Here is a 19,424-nt window from a genome sequence, read left to right as displayed (position 1 = left end):
TGGTATCCCATCATACCATCTCCTCCATAAACTTATCAAGTTTAATCTTAAAGCCAGATAGATCTTTTGCCCCACTGTTTCCCTTGGAAGGCTATTCCAAAACTTCACTCCTCTGATGGTTAGAAACCTTCATCTAATTTCAAGTCTAAACTTCCCAATGACCAGTTTATATCCTTGTTTTGGACTTTACTTGGATTAGCATTAGATTAGCATTAGATTGGATTAGCATTAGAGTGTCCTAGAAAAATTCAGCTTTTTCTACTTATTCCTATTTGCAAGGCCTTATAGCTTCATGGAGAATACAGGAAGCTTTAGCACTTGATAGAAACCTTGGAGTATTGTTCAAGGCCCCAATTCTGCAAGGAGTTCTGTGTAGGTGAGAAGTTACAGGACTGAGGTCTCATTTATAAAGTGGGAGTATGGAATTTGGGGGATCATATATATATATGGATTGTTCGACATTTTTGGTATACTGCATACTTAATACAATAAACAGGCAAACATGAGTTATGCATAATAGAAATACCTGGGAACCAACTATCATGAATTAGTTACTTTTTCCTAAGAATGAAGTAAAATAATATGTAAGAAAGAAAAGGAGGAGTAAATTATTGCAGGGCTGAAAATTAATTTTTGAAATAAAAGCGTTCATGCGTTTTCTGTAATGTTAACCAAAAGATAACTTCTATATAAATAATTCCTAAAGGAAACCCCAAGGGAGATATATATAATGTTTATTCATTCGTCATTCATAAATTAGATTTTCAGATTTAGTTATATCGTATCTCAGTCCATGTTCCCTGGGGAGGAGTGAGTCTTCCTATCTGCACATTATGATAATGTTAGCATAGAGCAAAATTGGTGAGGAAGTATTTTTATGTTCTGAGAAATATAAGTCTTCTGGAATGATGCTCATCAGTGAAAGTGCCACATCACAGTTAATGAAAATGTCAAAGTTTTCTGATATGATATCCAAAACCTTTCCTTAAAGAGATAATTTTGCTAGACAGGGGAGAGAGACTGTCGCCACTCTTATCTATATCATTCTTTAATATTTAGAGAGATTTTTAAATGGAGTATAGTGTCTTTGATTTTGCATCACTAAGGATGAAGATTGTGAGACTGCTTGAAAGAGAAAGACAAGTTAGAGAGAGTCTTTTTTAATTCCATTTATCCACCTCTTGGGGAAAGGCAACAAATTCCATCTGGTTGCTGAAATTGTCTGAGGAACTGACTGTAATTCACTCATAAAGGTTGGCCAAATTAGAAGATATCCGTACCCTTACATAGCTGCATTGCTATCCTTCCATCTAAATCATTAGAAAAGGAGGTCAATAAAGTCTTTTAAACAAATCTGACAACAAGTTCTTCCTTACTTATTTTTATTATTATAGTAGGCATATTTTTTCAGGTCTTTAATTTCTGATATTGGCAGGAGTATTGGGAAGTTCCTTAACGTACAATAGATCGTCATCTTCATAAGAATATTCTACTTTGAAAACCCTTTTATGTTTAGGCTTATATCAAATTTATGGAGAAAAAATGGCTCAGGAAAAGAAAAACAAAAGATGTCTGTCTGCCAACTAAGACTGGCTATAGCTATATAATGTACTTGTAAAACAAGATAATGATCAAAAAACCTATTCAAACATCACCTTAATAGGAGTTGAAAGTTGCTTGTTGGCCCTAAATATCACTTACATTTTTTTCTCGCTGTTCCTTTTAGTAACACTCAGATTCTCTATTTCAGAAGTTATTTTATAATCCCTTTTTATCTTACAAAAAAAATCTCTAGATTTCATGTTTGGTGAATCTTGTACATTGGGAAAGTTACTTGGTTGGAACCATATTTATCACACTCATACTTAAGCCTTCAAATTTGTTATCCATAGTTTTGGCACATTGTGATTAGGTGATTTTTAAATCCCTACTGGCTCTCTTGCCAAATAAGGTTTGACATAAAGTTCAGCTGTAGCAAATCTGACTTATGCAGAAATTATCTACATTTCATCTGTTCTGAAATCATGAAATTGGCTGCCTATTAGATAACTTACTGCACTTGAAATTTTTTATTTTTATCCTGATAGGCATTTCTTGACCGATTATCAACTGTACTTTTATTTTTCTTTATACTTTACTTTCTATGTTCCTGGCCATTACATATCTTTTGAGATAAATCTGTTTGTGCACAAATGTGGTGAAAAGCGTCAAGTAAAATCTATTTCTTAAGTTCTAATGGTACTGTGTGTTTAATATTCATGGATTTAAAGTATGCAGAGTTCCGACTGTGGTGTGGGTGTGCTTAAATTTAGGTTGTACGTATTGCTGTTTAATTTTGACTTCTTGATAGACTTCTTGATCTGCTTAATCTGTCTTTATTACTGCTTAGTTAAACCTTGCAAAATTATTATAAAAATTACCAGCCCAAGCACAAAATTTGATTTAGTTGGGGATTGGTTCTGCTTTGAGCAGGGGGTTGGACTAGATTGACCTCCTGAGGTACCTTCCAACCCTGATATTCTATGATTCTATGAAAATCATCTTGCCTGCTCATTAGCATGAAGCTGATCAGATCATTGATAATGGAAAAAAAAAAGATATTTTGCTTACCTTTCAAAAATGACTCTGTATAATGAGGAACTAGAATTTTGCAAGGCTGTTAAATATTTACTAATGTATTAGTATGAATAGTAAATTTCTGTTAGTATAGGGCTACTAAAAGTTAGTAAAATAACTTTTTAAGGGCTAAACTGTGCATGTACAGTCTGCCCCGTGTAAGACCTGTAGCTGCACTGCCCTAAGAGAAGTACAAACATGATTCCTTCCCTACAACTTCTTTGCCCCAGGGTGGGCAAAAATTTGCTACGAGTCCTGATCAGCTTTGCTGACCAGTGGCAGTGTTGGGCAGTGCTCTGGATCCTATGCCCTCTGTTCATCTGTTTGCTTGAGGGAGGGAGTAGCAGGCATGCAGCATCTGTTTATCCATAGGCCCCGGCCAAAGTTCCAGGGAGTCAGCAAATCGGAGTGGAGGGCCACTCGATGACCATGGAGGCTGGGTCACAATCTGGCCTTTAGTTATTTGACAACACTTAAACTTACATATTCCAATGGTGCTTTTAAGGTTTACTCCTGGAATTAGAAAACTAGTGGTCAAGAGAAATTGTCAGTCACACAAAGTATGTAGGAATAAGCAGTATAGAATATATTATCCTGTTCTTTGGGTGGTCTTTGTACCATAGGTGTATAGCCCTGATAGTGGAATATTTCAATGCCTGATGGAGTGCTCTCTCACAGTCTCCTGTCTCTTCCCTCATGGTTGTTGAACATTCTGAGGGTGAAACTATAAAAGCGGGTGTGGTGAGTCAGCTGCCTCAGTTCCTCACACCTGTGGCAGCAGACAAACCAACCTCTTTGAAGACTCAGTGCTTTACGTAGATTTCTTAAATTGGTGTGATTAGTGTTACAAATTTTCTTATTTTCTTTATAGAAGTATTTTATTAGTTTTAATTCTTCTAGTTATTGGCCTTATGGGTGCTCCACATTAGTGTATGCACCCACCCATGCTCCTTCATGCTTCTGCAGATTTTTCTTCAACAGTGTTGGAGAGTCCATCCCTGCACCCTACACATCCTTATGCTCCAGACCAGGGGAATATAGGGAGAGGCAGACCTGCTGCCGCTCTGGTTCCTTCTGAATCGCCTGCAACCAGAGAGTTGCAGTGCCCATTAGCTTATCTTCTAGCTATCAGTGCTTCTTTGTTCATGTATTTTTTTTCTTATTTTATCTTAGTATTCTTTAAAGTTTGTGCCTTTATTCCCTCACGTTCCTTCTTTTTTGGGTGGCTGTGGCTAGGGCCTCCATTACCTTTAGGCTTTCCTCAGCTGCGGTCTTTCCTCTGATGGTTATGCCCAAAATCACAGGCTTCAAACCCTGCTAGACCTGCCACATGTCTTTTCCCGTCCAGCTGCCTTTGAGAATCCCACATCTCATCAAAGTGCAAGGTCTGCACCAGGTACCAGAGCAGATCAAAGAAGTTGAGGAAGGATAGATTTAAGGTGGTCCTCATGGAGTGCTTTAAAACCTGCAAAGTCTGATTTCTGCCCACTCATTCCCTCCTCCCCATCCCTGCCCGTACATTGGCCTCAGCCTCTGAGTCTTCCAGTGAGCTCTTCTGCTTTGGCTCAGTCTCCAGTGTGCAAAGACCAAGGCACAACTTCAGAGGCCTTCCAGCACTCTCAGAAGAAGAGATCTCAGTCACCTGAAAAAGAATCTAAGTGCTAGGATCAAATCTTCCCAGAGACCAGTGTCTAAGGAGACCTCACCTCCCACTCTGAGTACCAGTGAGGCTCCTGCTTCTTCCAGCACTGAGGACTCAGTTCAGCCCAAAAGGGCTTCTAACACTCAGCATAGTGAGAAGTCTCTCAACAAACAACCGTATTTGCCACCGACCTCAATACCTTTGGAGTCTTCTAGACACAGGGACTTCTCCAATAAACCACCTGCCCCAGCTTCAACATCCTCTGAATGTCACAGGCATAAGATGTATACAGGCCACTCATCCACTATTCCCAGTATCTCATGACTCACCTTAGCTTGAGATTGCTGCACCGGATTGCTGGAACCAGCATCATTCCTCTCCCATGAGGACTTCCCCATGGCAGAGGAACCTGATTCCCCTCTTCTGAGAGGCTCAGAGAGGATGCCCTTCTGGGTGCCCACCTGCACCTGCCTACTAGTAAGTCCTACCACATCTCCCCACAAAAACTGGGCAACTGGTACAAACTTGGAGACCAACTCCCATTTGGCTGCAGGCACCTATTTGACTGCCAGTACAGACACCTCTGACCCCTCCATTGAGCACATATGATGATACATCTTTAGAGTTAGACATCCCTGTCCAGCATTCAGCTATCTTTACCTCCAGTCTCCATCCTCTCAATGTACCCTGTTGAGGAGACTGCAGGAATTAATCATCACCCTCCCTGCCAAACTGGGCAGGTACACCCCTTCGGTCCTGCTCTCTTTCCGTACGCCCCACCACATTGCAAGTTCTGAAACCCTGGGGTCCCCTGCAAAGACCAGTTTTAAAGAGTGCCTTCACATTAGAAAGGCCCACTGAGATGAGAAGCCTCTAATATCCAGGGAACATCCTCCCCAGAAAGCTTCATCTTCTCAGGGAGACTTTGCAGAGTATCAGGAGCCAAGAACTGAGTGGTAATCACTCCCTTCCAATAAATCCTCATTGTCCCCAGATGACAAAGTCATGTACCCTCTACCATCCTGTTTGGATGACTTTAAAGTTTTCAGGATCTAATGAAGAGTGTGGCAGAGACCCTAAAAATTCCGCTTGAGGAGGTTTATGAGCTCCAGCATTCCCTTCTGTGTATTCTCCACACTTCATCTCAATAGTACTGCCTATTAATGGTGCCCTCTTGTCTCCACCCCATACAATCTGGCAGAGATCTGGCACCATTCCACCCATGAGCAAGGGATCCAAATAACTTTTTCCTCTCCCACTTGGTGGTCTATGCAGTCGATGAAAATAATAGGCAATACTGGCAGATATCTACTTCTTATGACAAAGAGCTCAAATGCCTAGATCTTTAGGCTCACAAGAGCTACTCCTTGGCCATGTTACAATTCGGAGTATCCAGCTATCATTCCCATGCCAAAGTATGATTTTTACACCAACTTCTCAAGATTTTCATAGTGTATTGAACATCTGCCACAAGACTAGAAGAATCAATTTCAAGATATTATCTCCAAGGGACAGACAAACACAATAGTATCTTTGAAAGCCTCTCTCATTGCAGCTGACATAGCAGCTTGCTCTTAGGCTATCCCCATAGTTATATGTTTACTTCATAGCTGCAGTCCTCCACTCTTCCCCAAGAAGTGGAGAATACCATAGAGGACTTCTCATTTGAAGGGCCTAAGCTCTTCAGCAATGCAACAGACAAGTCCCTGCACTCTCTCAAGGACTCCAGGGTGATCCTGCATTCCTTTGGTATTTATGTCCCAAGTAAATTACTGTATATACATATAGTAAAGTATAATATAGTACATAAATATAAATAAAAGAAAATCAGTTATAGTATAGTATATACATATAGTATGTTGTAGATACCCTGCTCAATTTTTCACATCTTCTATTGCCTCTACCCAGTCAGCAACCTCATCCAAGCAGCCAGTTTGACCCTTTGCTCGAGGGCCACGAATCATCTCATTCTTTGGATCCTGTGCTGCACCAACTTGTCCACCATCCATCATATGAGGATCATCTCTCTGCCATTCACACCTTCCTGGATGGATATTGGAAATCATTTCATCAAACTTCATCATTCCCTTCAACTCTCTCACTCACCCTCCCTGTCCTTCCCCTCTTCAGTGACTCTTCTCATGAAGGTCTCTTGAGGCAGGAAGTCCATTCTCTCCTGGTTCCTTCCAAATTCACTGGAAGAGGATTCGCAAAAAGAGAGCTGTAGCTCACGAAAGCTTATGCTCAAATAAATTGGTTAGTCTCTAAGGTGCCACAAGTACTCCTTCTCTTTTTGCGAATTCAGACTAACACGGGTGCTACTCTGAAACCTGGAAGAGGATTCTACTCCAGGTACTTCCTGGTTCCCAAGAAAAAAGGGGGATGGAGGCTGATCCTGAATCTCAAGACTCTGAACATTCTCATCCTGATACAGAGATTCAGGAGCTCTTGAAGTGATTGTAAAACATTATTTTATCCATGGGACTGTTTAGTGTGCCTTGACTTCCAGGATGCATACTCACATATGACTATGCATCCTGCTCACAAACGCTTCTCATGTTTCATTGTTGGAGATGACCACTACCAGTATTCGGTCCTCCCCTTCAGTCTCTCAACCACACTGACAGTCTTTATAGAAGTTCTGTAGGTGGTTACCTCCCATCTCCACCGGATGGAAATAGTCATCTTCCCATACCTGGATGACTGGCTTCTAAAGAACAGCTCCCTTTCCAAGGCCTTGGCTCTTTTTCATTCCTTGGGCCTCCACCTCAGTGCAGAGAAATCTAACCTTTTACCTGCTCAACTGATATACTTCATCAGAGCCACACTGGACTCCATAATTGACAGTGTATACCTACCCACAGAGAGGTTCAACATGATGTCTACAGTCTCATCTACTGTGCAGCAGAGTCCTGAGACTACAGTGAGGTCCTGCCTACAACTCCTCAACCATATGGTGGCTTGCACATTTGTAATACACCATATTAGGCTTCACTCAAGATGCTTCTAACTTTGTCTCAGAACTGTTTATAAACCCATCAGACACCTCTTGTCCAAATGAGTGTCCATTCCCCAGAAGGTATTCAACTCTCAACTGATGGAAGAACCTCTTCAGGCTCTTCCTCAGGATACCTTATTTGCATCTACCTCCCACAAGGATTATCACCACAGAAGTATCCATATTAGGTTAGGGAGCTCACCTTCAGGACTTCACAGCACAGGGCAAGTGGACCCCCCAGGAAACATTGCTCCACATCAACATTCTTGAACTATGGGTAGTCCACTATGCATGCCATCAATTTTTACCCAAGATCAAGGGTCACTCCATAAGAATCGTGACTGACAACAGGGCGGTAATGTACTACATCAACAGCCAAGAGGGAGCAATATCCCCATCCTTATGCATAGAAACCATTAAGCTCTGGAATTTGTGTTTAACCCACCAAATTGACATCTCTGTGGCATTCCTACCAGCTATGGAGAACACCATGGCAGATGTTCTGATTGGGTATTTCCATCAGGATCATGAATGGGAACTGAAATCTTTTGGAAGATCTGCCTCACCTAGGGTCCCCCAAAAATTTTCACGACACCATCCAAAATGAAATGCCATCACTTCCGCTTGAGGGGCAAGCTGCTAGATGCCTTCCCTCCAATGCCTCTGTTTTTCAAAGTCCTAAACCTGCTGAAAACAGGAAAAGGCAATGATTATCCTTATAGCTCCAACATGGTTGAGGCCAACATGGTTTCAACAACTGATTCATCTAGCAATGAGATCATCTCTTCTTTTCTCTTTGGCAACAGACCTTCTGACCCAGGAGTCAGGCCATATAACCCACCCCAATCTCTCATTGCTACACTTCCAGGCATGGTTCCTTGATGGCTCTTGAGCCTATAACAGGACTGTTGTCCTGAGATGTAGTCTGTGCTGCTGAACAGTAGGAAGCCCATCCTAAGAAAAACCTACCTGCAGAAGTGGAAGCATTTCCAGCTTTTGTGTACACAGCAGTTGTTGTCTCCATCTGAGTCTTCTCTCTCTACTATACTGGACTATCTGTTGAATTTAAAAACCCTGGGATTATCTTTCAGCTCTATCCAGGTCCACATGGCTGCTGTTAAAGCCTTCCACCAACCATTGGATGGGATTTCAGTTTTCACTCACTCTACCACTACAAGATTCCTGAAGGGTTTAACCAACCTCTTTCCTCGTGTAAGACAGCTCACTCTACTGTGGAATGTTAATTTTGTCCTCAGAACTTTGAGAAAAAATATCATTTGATCCCATGGGGAGTTCCTCTCTTCTGCCCTTGTCCCTTAAAACTGCATTCCTCCTTATCTGAGCCATAACAATGAGCAAACTAGGTCTCCTATAGCTGATCCACCTTACAGGGTGTTCTACCAAAACAAGATGACTCTTTATCCCCATCCTTGCTTCCTACCTAAAGTCTCCACAGGCTTCCACATCAGTTAGGGCATCCAACTGTTATTTTTTATCCCACACCACATGCTTCAAGGGAAGAGGGCAGTCTGCATTCTCAAGTTGATTGACGAGCCCTCACTTTCTCTCTTTACAGGACTAAAACTTTTTGATCCTCTCCCAGACTCTTGGCCTCCATTTCTAACTCCTCTTTCCTCACAAAGACTATCTAAATGAGTCTCAGGTTACATCCTAATGTTATGAAACTTCTAGGGTGCACCCTCCACCTTGTGTGGCTGTTCATTCCACCAGAGCTCAGTCACTTCTGTAGTCCTGTTTAAGAACATGCCTATTGCAGACATCTGCAAAGGTGTCACTTGGTCATTAGTGCACGCTTCAAGTTCGAACCATTAGATATTGTTACACCTTTGTCTTCTAGATTGAAGAACCCTCCGATATCAACTTTCTGTTTCCATTGTAAGGTACTTAAAGATTGTGATCGAGTCACCCCTTCACCTTGTCTTTGTTAAGCTAAACAGATGGAGCTCCATACCATGAGTCTTTCATTCTAAGACATGTTTTCTAATCCTTTAGTCATTCTTGTGGCTCTTTACTGAACCCTCTCCAATTTATCCTTCTTGAATGGTGGACTGGGCACGGATCTGGGCACGGATCATTGTGCTAGTGCCAAACACAGAGCTCATATAACCTCCATACTCCTACTTGACATTGGCCTGTTTATACAGCCAACCATTGCATTGGCCCTTTTTGCCATAGCGTTGTGCTGGGAACTCGTTCAGCTATTATCTACTAAAACCCCCATATCCTTTTCAGAGTCACTGCTTTCCAAGATAGAGCCCTGCATCCTGTGAGTATAGCACTGAGGATCAGTGAGGGGAGGGATGGCAGAAGGGGGTGCAAGCACCCCATTGGACCCTATGAAACATCCCACCATCAGAGCTGCTCTGTTTCTACATCCCATGAGGATGAATACACAGGGTCTATCTCAAAGAACTACAGTTACAGGTGAGTAACTTTCATTTATTGATCCACAGGTGGATCAGTTAAGTTAATGATGTTTGCCCCTCTCTGAAATCCATGGTGGATACTGATCCTGTCTTTGTACTATATACAAAATTAATCTTGTAAATGCAATCCTCATGAGTTACAGTATAATAGTTATTGTAAGATTTATATTCTTTAAGCAAAAATCATATAACAGAAACAACTATGTAAATTAAGTGATCCCAGTGTGCCTTGAGATGTGATCATATTGTTCAGTATCATTCATTGATCATCAGGTTCATTTGAAGCTAGAAACCCTTTGTTATTCATAAGTGTTTTTGATTTCAAGAATTCAGTACTATTTTCTTTTGATAATTTATTGTTTAAAGGGAAGTGAGAGAGGTGTAGAAAATCAGATTATTTAAAAAAAAACCTCAAAATCAGTGTTTTCTTGTATTTTGTTTTGCTTTACTTTACATGTTTTAATGTAACTTAGAACAAAATAGGGTGTCGTTACCATTCTTGTTCCCAAATGTTTGGTTTGGCATTTGATCCAAGGCCTCAATTGCAGACTGAAGTGCCAACAGCTGAAGCCGAAAACAAGACTGTGGTGGGCAAACTCAAGATTTAATTTCAGAAAGAGTGTTTATATTTTCCCAGGGGCCACATTAATGAGAGTCCAAGCCCTAAATGTTACCACCAACACATTTTAACGGACCAGTTTCCCGGTTTTTAAAGTGTGGTGTCACCCTGAGTATTTTTCTTAATTTTTTTTCTCTCTTCTGACTTTAAAAGAAAAGCAATAAAGCTGTATCATTTTTGGCTGAATACACTGCCATATTTGGGGAAAACAGTTTTCACAAAGAGATGTGTAATCTGTCTGTGCCACAAAGATACATTTAAGACTGCTCAATCACCTCTATTATTTCCGTATCAACAGTGTTTTGATCATTCAGCTTTGAGGTAACAATATGAAACGTGGTGCTATACAAAAAATTGCTATTGGCCAATATGTACACATGAGTGAAAAGGGCCCAGTAATTGGGGTGCTGAAACTGGACTATGCTACATCACCCATGCCATGGTCAGGGTGAACTTCTGACCAATAGGTTAGTGCCAAGAGTGACAGTGGTGACGGGGTCACTGAGAGTTCTTTAGCTCAATTTCCTGCTCATTCGGCTGGGCCTGTTTTGTGGCTTTAATAGGATTAAAGAAACATTTATATTGAGGCTTTAGGAGCATTTTCACACTGCTCCTTTACCCAGCTCAAAGAGCAATATAAACCCAAAGCATTAAGTAGGGGATTTATGTAACGTTGTAGTGTAAAATGAGTTGGTGCACCTGGCTCTCCCTGTTTTCTCCACATTGAACAAGGCATGCTGAAGCAGTGTGCTGTGTATGCGTGTATGATAGAGAAATAAGCTTAAGATTTTCCATGCTTAGGAAATGCCTTCTAGTCCATAAAACTTTTGATATTATCATGATCATTTTCAAATATTAAATTGAAATCCATCGCCCTCATAATGTTGGGAGAATACAGTATTCCAATTGCTAGGCCCTGCTAGGTGGAGACATATTTCAGCATATACAGCTGCTAACTTGAGCATCTGTTTGTGGGCTTCTCTTTCATTTCATTATTTGCCACAATTCCATACCATATCATAAGTCTCCAAATTATACTACTGGATCTTTATTTTTGTTTTTTAAATGAGAAAGAAAGGGGGCCAAAGTGCAAGCCTCGGGCAGGCATGGAATTTGCCCTCCCCCCATTGACCTGATTGGAGCTGCCCCTCCCCCAAATATAGGAGTCAAACTATGCCTATGGGCAGGAAAAATACATTAATTCTGTACACTTTGTTTTTATTTATTGTAAAACATGATAGGAATGACTAAATACACAATTATTTTAATTTTTAACTATATAATGTAGAAAATCATGCCGATTTGAGTAATTTAGTTGAAACTGTGAGAAAACCTAGTTTGTGTCTGTGTGTGTGTGTGTATATGTGTGTGTGTGTATGTGTGTGTGTGTGTGTATATAACAACTGACCTAGAATAAAGTTACAAGAATATGAAATTCTGTCCTTAAAATAAGTAAAAGCTGTTCCATTCATTCTTTTGTGTGTCTCTCCGCTGTATTCATCTACAAAGAATTAGTCGGATTTTGCACTCATTATTCAGGCTAAACTCTGATTGAAAGTGAGTTTTTGCTGAGAAAAGACTGCAGAACCAATCAAAATGGGGGGGGGGGGGGAATGGCAGCCTAAATTACAACCTTCAGTAGTAAGATGACTGTTGGATATTATGGTGTGTAAAAGCTATGTTCATTGTGATGTAGCTGTATTTATAACCTTTACATGTATCAAGAAAATTACTATGATACTGGAGCCTTGTTTCTTCTGGCTCCCTTCCTTCCCCTTCAACCAGAATGCACATGGAGACTGTGCCTGGATTGAGAGAGGAGAGATAAGAGAATGGAAGAGGTTACCTCACCACCAACCTGTTGTCCATTTACCAGGCCATGTAGGGAGGAGAGACCTAATGGGCTCTTCTGCCCTTCTCCACTTCTGTATGTAAAGCCATTATGGGCAAATAGCAGCCATTTTCCTGACATTGTTTCCCCACCCTGCCTGCCCTTTGATTGCAGTATACTTTGAACTGTGTTTCTCATATGCTGTGGGTCTGACCAGTTTGAGTTTTTGGGAGATCAGGAAGGAATTTTTCCCTCGAGGCAGGATTGACATGGTGTCTGGTGGGGGAGAGGGTTTTCCCCCTCACATCATCCTGGAAGCCCATTTTTAGGTTAATAAAGGAGTAGGCAAACATTTAAAGTTGTAAATTTAGTAAGAGGAATTAGTAATTTTCTCGCAACTTTTGGCTGTTGTGCAATGCAGTTCTCAGAGGCATACATGAGTAAAAGATGTCAAGGTTGGTGGAAACCGTAAGTCTTTGCAAACTCAGGAACTCCTCATGAGTACCCTCATTCCCCCTTGCAGAATGAGGGCAAGAGCATTAAGAGGTGGGCTGAATCCACCGATAACTATTGGTTATATAGCATGAGGCAAGTTAGCACTGCACTGGACTCAAGTTAAATGCCTGGTATTGTGGGGTAGGGTGGGGAGAATTAGATGCTCCCCTCTGCTACTAAAGTAAACATTAGTAAAGTTGAAGGCTTCCACTTTAAATCTGTCTCTGTCTTTTTTGTTCTCTTGCATATCCTGATCAGTAATGTATTCCAGCAATTCATATAATTTTAACTAAACCATTGACATTCCTTCACTCAGACTTTATTTTGAGTACATAAAATTAGATATATTGGCAGGTATGATGATAATTGTAAAATGTTTTATTTAATGTGATGTGATCCACATTACTGTATAAATCATTGCAAAGTTTAATCAGTCCAACATGATCAACTTAGATTAATTACTTTTGCGTAAGCACTCTATTGTTTTCTTTTTTCTCAGTCATAGGGAAGATCCTCCTTTTAAGTCCTCTTTGCACCATCCAGTAGCACGGAGGGGATTTAAAAGTTGAGCTAAAGCTGCAGCTGAGGATTCCCTTAGCAGATGGGGAATCCTCCATCTGATTTTACCCACTCCACCCAACCCCTGGGACATAATGAGTGATTGGAGGCAGGGAGGGTATGTGTCAGACATAACTGGAGACCAACATATGCATCACCCCCTCCTCCCCCCGCCCCCCGCACGCCACACACATCAAGCATACTCTGGCATATCTGGGGATCTGGTCCATTATGTGTAACTTTGTAACAGATGGTCTCTTTATACTAACTTGTTTGCTGTATGACTCCAAAATTGTATGATTTCTTCTACAGCAGAAAACATGAGATGTACAAAGATGATATAAAAAGTATATTCATCTGAATTTCACTGAAAGCTATGTGAGTTACATCTGAAGAAGTGAGCTGTAGCTCACAAAAGCTTATGCTCTAATAAATTGGTTAGTCTCTAAGGTGCCACAAGTCCTCCTTTTCTTTTTGCGAATACAGACTAACACGGCTGTTACTCTGAAATCTTTCAAGAGCCAATTTCATGTACGTATTTAAAAAAAAAAGTTTCTAGTTACCAAAATAGTTAAAATAAATACTTCCACAACATGTGTCTGATTTATGCAATAAAATATCTCTGTCCTTCACTTGAAGAGAATGGGGTTGGATGGCCTAGAGAAGGGATTATGGGTGGGTATTTAACTTTTTGAGGGTTGGACTGTTGAGTCTATGAATAAAATCTTCTCTTTCCTTAAACATCATACAAGCACCCAAAAAGGTTGGAATTGGGTTCATTTTCATATATTTAAAAATGAAAAAAAAGTTTTACTGTGTTTTTCCCCCCTTTGCTCATTAGTGGTCCCTTCTGATTTATGAATCAAAAGACTATTCCATTCCTATTAGTCAGCTAATAAAAGGACTTCTGTACAGAACATAAATTGTATGACATCTTTACACCTTATACTAAAGATTCCTTATTTATTGGTTATATTTGGTGTAAAGGTAAAGTGCAATCCTCCTTCTATCTTTTTGAGTTCCTTGATTTTGTTTTCATATTTTTAATGTTTTATTGTTGATATTTAGTTTCAAGTTATCAGTTACAGGGGATGGATCACTCAATAATTGCCCTGTTCTGTTCATTCCCTCTGAAGCATCTGGCATTTGGTCACTGTTGGAAGATAGGCTAGATGGACTCCTGGTCTGACCCAGCATGACCATTCTTGTGCTCTTAATTTATCACTCATGTCCAAAATAGTTATGTTCACTTGTATCTAAAGCTATACTCAATTTACCAGCTGTAGATTTTTTTTTTTCTGTTTTAAGTTATTGTTTGCTTGCTAGGTATACTATAAAATTAGTTTTATAAATTCAGTTGAGTCCAGAAGTAATCCATACTGCTGTATGTAGCTCCATTGAATAGAAATAAATAGGCATTTTCTATGATCAGATGTGGGACTTCAGTACGAGTACATCCAGTAGTAAGTGCTTGCAAGATTGGGGCTAAAGAGGCAAATCCAGTCACTTCCTCTACAGGTGCAGAGGAGCCCCTTATACGTGGAAATGCTACATTTCCACCGCTTGGTGGGGGAGTTGGATGTACCAAACCAGGCAGAAAGAAAAGGAGTACGTATGGCACCTTAGAGACTACCCAATTAGAGCATAAGCTTTCGTGAGCTACTGCTCACTTCCCGGCAGGAGGTTCACCCTGCTGCACAGCACAGAGCCCTGCTTTGTGGAGTTTCCTATAAACCAGGGTACAGGACAGAGTATGGATGGGCTAGGAGTGGGATCAGAACATCCACTATTATAGAGATCCTGCTCCTGCAGAGAAGGGGGTGTAAAGGTCACCATAGCTACATAGGGTTGCCAACCCTCCAGGATTGCCCTGGTGTCAACAGGAATTAAAGATTAATCTTTAATTAAGGATTATGTCATGTGATGAAACGTCCAGGAATACATCCAACCCAAATTGGCAACCCTGTAGCTACGGCAACCTCAGGGTTTTAGCCTTGGGGCTAAGGAAGGGGTTGTTTGTTTTTTTCATCTTCTCTCATCTATTGCACAATTACCTAGCACATAGTCCTATACACAGGCTGCACACTGAAAGAGAGAATTTAGGCCAAAATCTATTGTTACAGTGTTCTTCTACGTTCAGACTCATGAGCCTGATTCTCATGTACACAACGCCCCTTTACTCTGCCAGGGCCACATAACTTTCACCTCAGTATTGTCAACAACTTACATTTTGTTGTTGTTTTTTCAACTTTGACAGTTACAAATATAGCTTACCTTTCACCCTGCTTTTCCATGTTTGACAAAGCTTTGTTTGAGAGAGATGCCCTAGCTGATCAACTTTGAACAAGTGAAAGCAAAGAAGCATTTTATAACTTTTTATTTGCAAATTTTGAAATAAATTTCTAATCAAATCTTTTTGATCCATGGATGATATCTTCCAATTATTTTTGTTCTTTTTACTATTCCATTGCCCTGTTATTTACAAATGGAAAAGGAAAGTGGGGCCTCTGCCAGATATGTTCTAATTAATTTTCCTCCTTTTATTTCCTGCAATAGGATGCTGCTCACGTGAAGTCCAAGGGAGCAGGAACAGAGGCTTTATCAAGCTTTCTTTAAAACTAAAGAGAGCTGTTGTATTTAAAAATGTATATACCTTTTTAAGAAGCGAATGTCTTTACCTGCCTCAATAATAGTATTAAATAGATGATTAAACTGAACATTTTTAAAAATCTTTTTTCTTTTCACTATTTATGTTGCTTATTTACTTTTTGTACTGGATTCTTCAAAAATAGTTGCTTTCTTTCCAATTAAGCACTTAGCTTAATGCTTGAGTGTCTTGATATTATGATTCATTAAACCTTTTTTTTACACCATTTAATTTCTGACCTAAACTACCTGACAGAGCACTCTAAATTCCAAGTGTATTTTTTTCCTTAACTGGATTTTTTTTTCTTATGGAAAACTACTTCAAACATGATACTTTATCCAGGTAGAGAACTGCCTTCCATTTGAGGATGAATGTCACCTGGTGGTGGTGTTTTGAATCCAAGCTGATTCTTGGAAAGGTGCAGGTTTGATCATTCTAGTAATACCAAGGGGAATCTTTCTCTGAGAATATGCTATAGTTGCGTAGTTCAGGAGTCTCTGCTGGCTGGCATCCTCAGAAGCAATTTGGAGTTGATTAGAGTCCTTGAAGTCTAAAGCCTGTAGATTATTATTTTTTTGCTTATGGATCTTTTCTCTTGCTCTGGAAACCTCTCCTGTGTTGTCATGAATGATGACCTGCTGAGAGCCACAGGCACTCTATCTGTTTATGTTTTAAAACTAGGAGGTCTTTTCTTTGATGACATTGTTGCAGCTGCAGCTTTATAGAGTGCTTCCCCCACAGCTGCACTGAACTTTGTTTCACTTTGGCAAGAAACACTCCCAATCTTGCTTTTTCAATAAAAAGTAAATATTACAATAAAAATGGTGCTGCTTTTGCTTGTGGCTACAGTCTCACCAGTGCTGAGAGAGGAATCCAAAGCTCAAAGTGATCTCAAAAATACAAATGTCTCATAGATGAATAATAGAATTTATTTCGCTGTTATCCAAATTTTAGGGCTTGGACATCTTGTTTTAATACACATGCAATTCCCCCTTTGCAAAGGCTGGCTGACCACAGATTCACTGTAGCAATGAGATTTTGTTTTTTTGGCTGAGCCTGGAACCTAATGTGAACCCAACCCACTTTTATTCTTTGAAGGGATCTAATATGTAAAGAGATGGTTGAGGCATTTTCTGTGGTCTCATGCAATCTTATGCCTGCAAGTATACTATCTTGTGCTGTGATCGTGTCAGATCTTACAAGCTAAGCATGGTCATTCCAAAGCCCATAGGAAACACCTAACTGTCAAAGTGATGTTGTTGATTTAGGTATTCTTCCTTCAAAGTTACGTCAGTACTGAAACAGTGCCCCAATATGGTGTTAGGGGTCACTTTGCTGTTTACTTTTTGGTACAACATAACATTTACTTGGCACTGGTGAGGCCTCAACTGGAATACTGTGTCCAGTTCTCGGCACCATACTTTAAGAAAGATGTGGACAAATTGGAGAGAGTCCAGAGAAGAGCCATACATATGATAAAAGCTTTAGGAAAATCTGCCCTGTGAGGAATGAGTTGGTTGAGTTCAGGATCCTGACGCAGGGAAGAAAGGTAAGCAGCAGGATACGGACCCTGGACTTCAGGAAAGCAGACTTCGACTCCCTCAGGGAACGGATGGCCAGGATCCCCTAGGGGACTAACTTGAAGGGGAAAGGAGTCCAGGAGAGCTGGCTGTATTTCAAGGAATCCCTGTTGAGGTTACAGGGACAAACCATCCCAATGAGTCGAAAGAATAGTAAATATGGCAGGCGACCAGCTTGGCTTAATGGTGAAATCCTAGCGGATCTTAAACATAAAAAAGAAGCTTACAAGAAGTGGAAGGTTGGACATATGACCAGGGAAGAGTATAAAAATATTGCTCGGGCATGTAGGAATGAAATCAGGAGGGCCAAATCGCACCTGGAGCTGCAGCTAGTGAGAGATGTCAAGAGTAACAAGAAGGGTTTTTTCAGGTATGTTGGCAACAAGAAGAAAGCCAAGGAAAGTGTGGGCCCCTTACTGAATGAGGGAGGCAACCTAGTGACAGAGGATGTGGAAAAAGCTAATGTGCTCAATGCTTTTTTTGCCTCTGTCTTCACGAACAAGGTCAGCTCCCAGACTGCTGTGCTGGGCATCACAAAATGGGGAACAGATGGCCAGCCCTCTGTGGAGATAGAGGTGATTAGGGACTATTTAGAAAAGCTGGACGTGCACAAGTCCATGGGGCCGGACGAGTTGCAACCAAGAGTGCTGAAGGAATTGGCGGATGTGATTGCAGAGCCATTGGCCATTATCTTTGAAAACTCGTGGCGAACCGGGGAAGTCCCGGATGACTGGAAAAAGGCTAATGTAGTGCCAATCTTTAAAAAAGGGAAGAAGGAGGATCCTGGGAACTACAGGCCAGTCAGCCTCACCTCAGTCCCTGGAAAAATCATGGAGCAGGTCCTCAAAGAATCAATCCTGAAGCACTTGCATGAGAGGAAAGTGATCAGGAACAGCCAGCATGGATTCACCAAGGGAAGGTCATGCCTGACTAATCTAATCGCCTTCTATGATGAGATTACTGGTTCTGTGGATGAAGGGAAAGCAGTAGATGTATTGTTTCTTGACTTTAGCAAAGCTTTTGACACGGTCTCCCACAGTATTCTTGTCAGCAAGTTAAGGAAGTATGGGCTGGATGAATGCACTATAAGGTGGGTAGAAAGCTGGCTAGATTGTCGGGCTCAACGGGTAGTGATCAATGGCTCCATGTCTAGTTGGCAGCCGGTATCAAGTGGAGTGCCCCAAGGGTCGGTCCTGGGGCCGGTTTTGTTCAATATCTTCATAAATGATCTGGAGGATGGTGTGGATTGCACTCTCAGCAAATTTGCGGATGATACTAAACTGGGAGGAGTGGTAGATATGCTGGAGGGGAGGGATAGGATACAGAAGGACCTAGACAAATTGGAGGATTGGGCCAAAAGAAATCTGATGAGGTTCAATAAGGATAAGTGCAGGGTCCTGCACTTAGGATGGAAGAATACAATGCACTGCTACAGACTAGGGATCGAATGGCTAGGCAGCAGTTCTGCGGAAAAGGACCTAGGGGTGACAGTGGACGAGAAGCTGGATGTGAGTCAGCAGTGTGCCCTTGTTGCCAAGAAGGCCAATGGCATTTTGGGATGTATAAGTAGGGGCATAGCGAGCAGATCGAGGGACGTGATCGTTCCCCTCTATTCGACATTGGTGAGGCCTCATCTGGAGTACTGTGTCCAGTTTTGGGCCCCACACTACAAGAAGGATGTGGATAAATTGGAGAGAGTCCAGCGAAGGGCAACAAAAATGATTAGGGGTCTAGAACACATGAGTTATGAGGAGAGGCTGAGGGAGCTGGGATTGTTTAGCCTGCAGAAGAGAAGAATGAGGGGGGATTTGATAGCTGCTTTCAACTACTTGAAAGGGGGTTCCAAAGAGGATGGCTCTAGACTGTTCTCAATGGTAGCAGATGACAGAACGAGGAGTAATGGTCTCAAGTTGCAGTGGGGGAGGTTTAGATTGGATATTAGGAAAAACTTTTTCACTAAGAGGGTGGTGAAACACTGGAATGCGTTACCT

The 19,424-nt window shown here is 41.1% G+C and overlaps 1 protein-coding gene across 11 annotated transcripts in view; it reads left to right on the top strand.

Moving 5' to 3' along the window:
• The window catches only part of CCDC91 (coiled-coil domain containing 91), a 340,555-nt gene that overhangs the window by 300,924 nt on the left and 20,207 nt on the right, over positions 1–19,424 (top strand). Inside the window, exon 13 of one of the 11 annotated variants that reach the window (XM_073315311.1) lies at positions 15,763–15,828. The exons of 9 other annotated variants lie outside the window; for them this stretch is intronic. In XM_073315311.1, coding sequence (XP_073171412.1) covers positions 15,763–15,822 — 60 coding nt within the window. In that variant the 3' untranslated portion in view covers positions 15,823–15,828. Of the gene's footprint in view, positions 1–9,509; positions 9,553–15,762; positions 15,829–19,424 lie in introns of those variants that run through there. One more of the 11 variants, XM_073315340.1, reaches the window with a different exon arrangement.

Source organism: Lepidochelys kempii, chromosome 1 (genome assembly GCF_965140285.1).
Source record: "Lepidochelys kempii isolate rLepKem1 chromosome 1, rLepKem1.hap1, whole genome shotgun sequence".
In the NCBI taxonomy this organism is placed as follows: Eukaryota; Metazoa; Chordata; order Testudines; family Cheloniidae; genus Lepidochelys; species Lepidochelys kempii.
The sequence above is the reverse complement of the archived record's forward strand: the minus strand, read 5'-3'. Positions and strand labels throughout refer to the sequence as shown.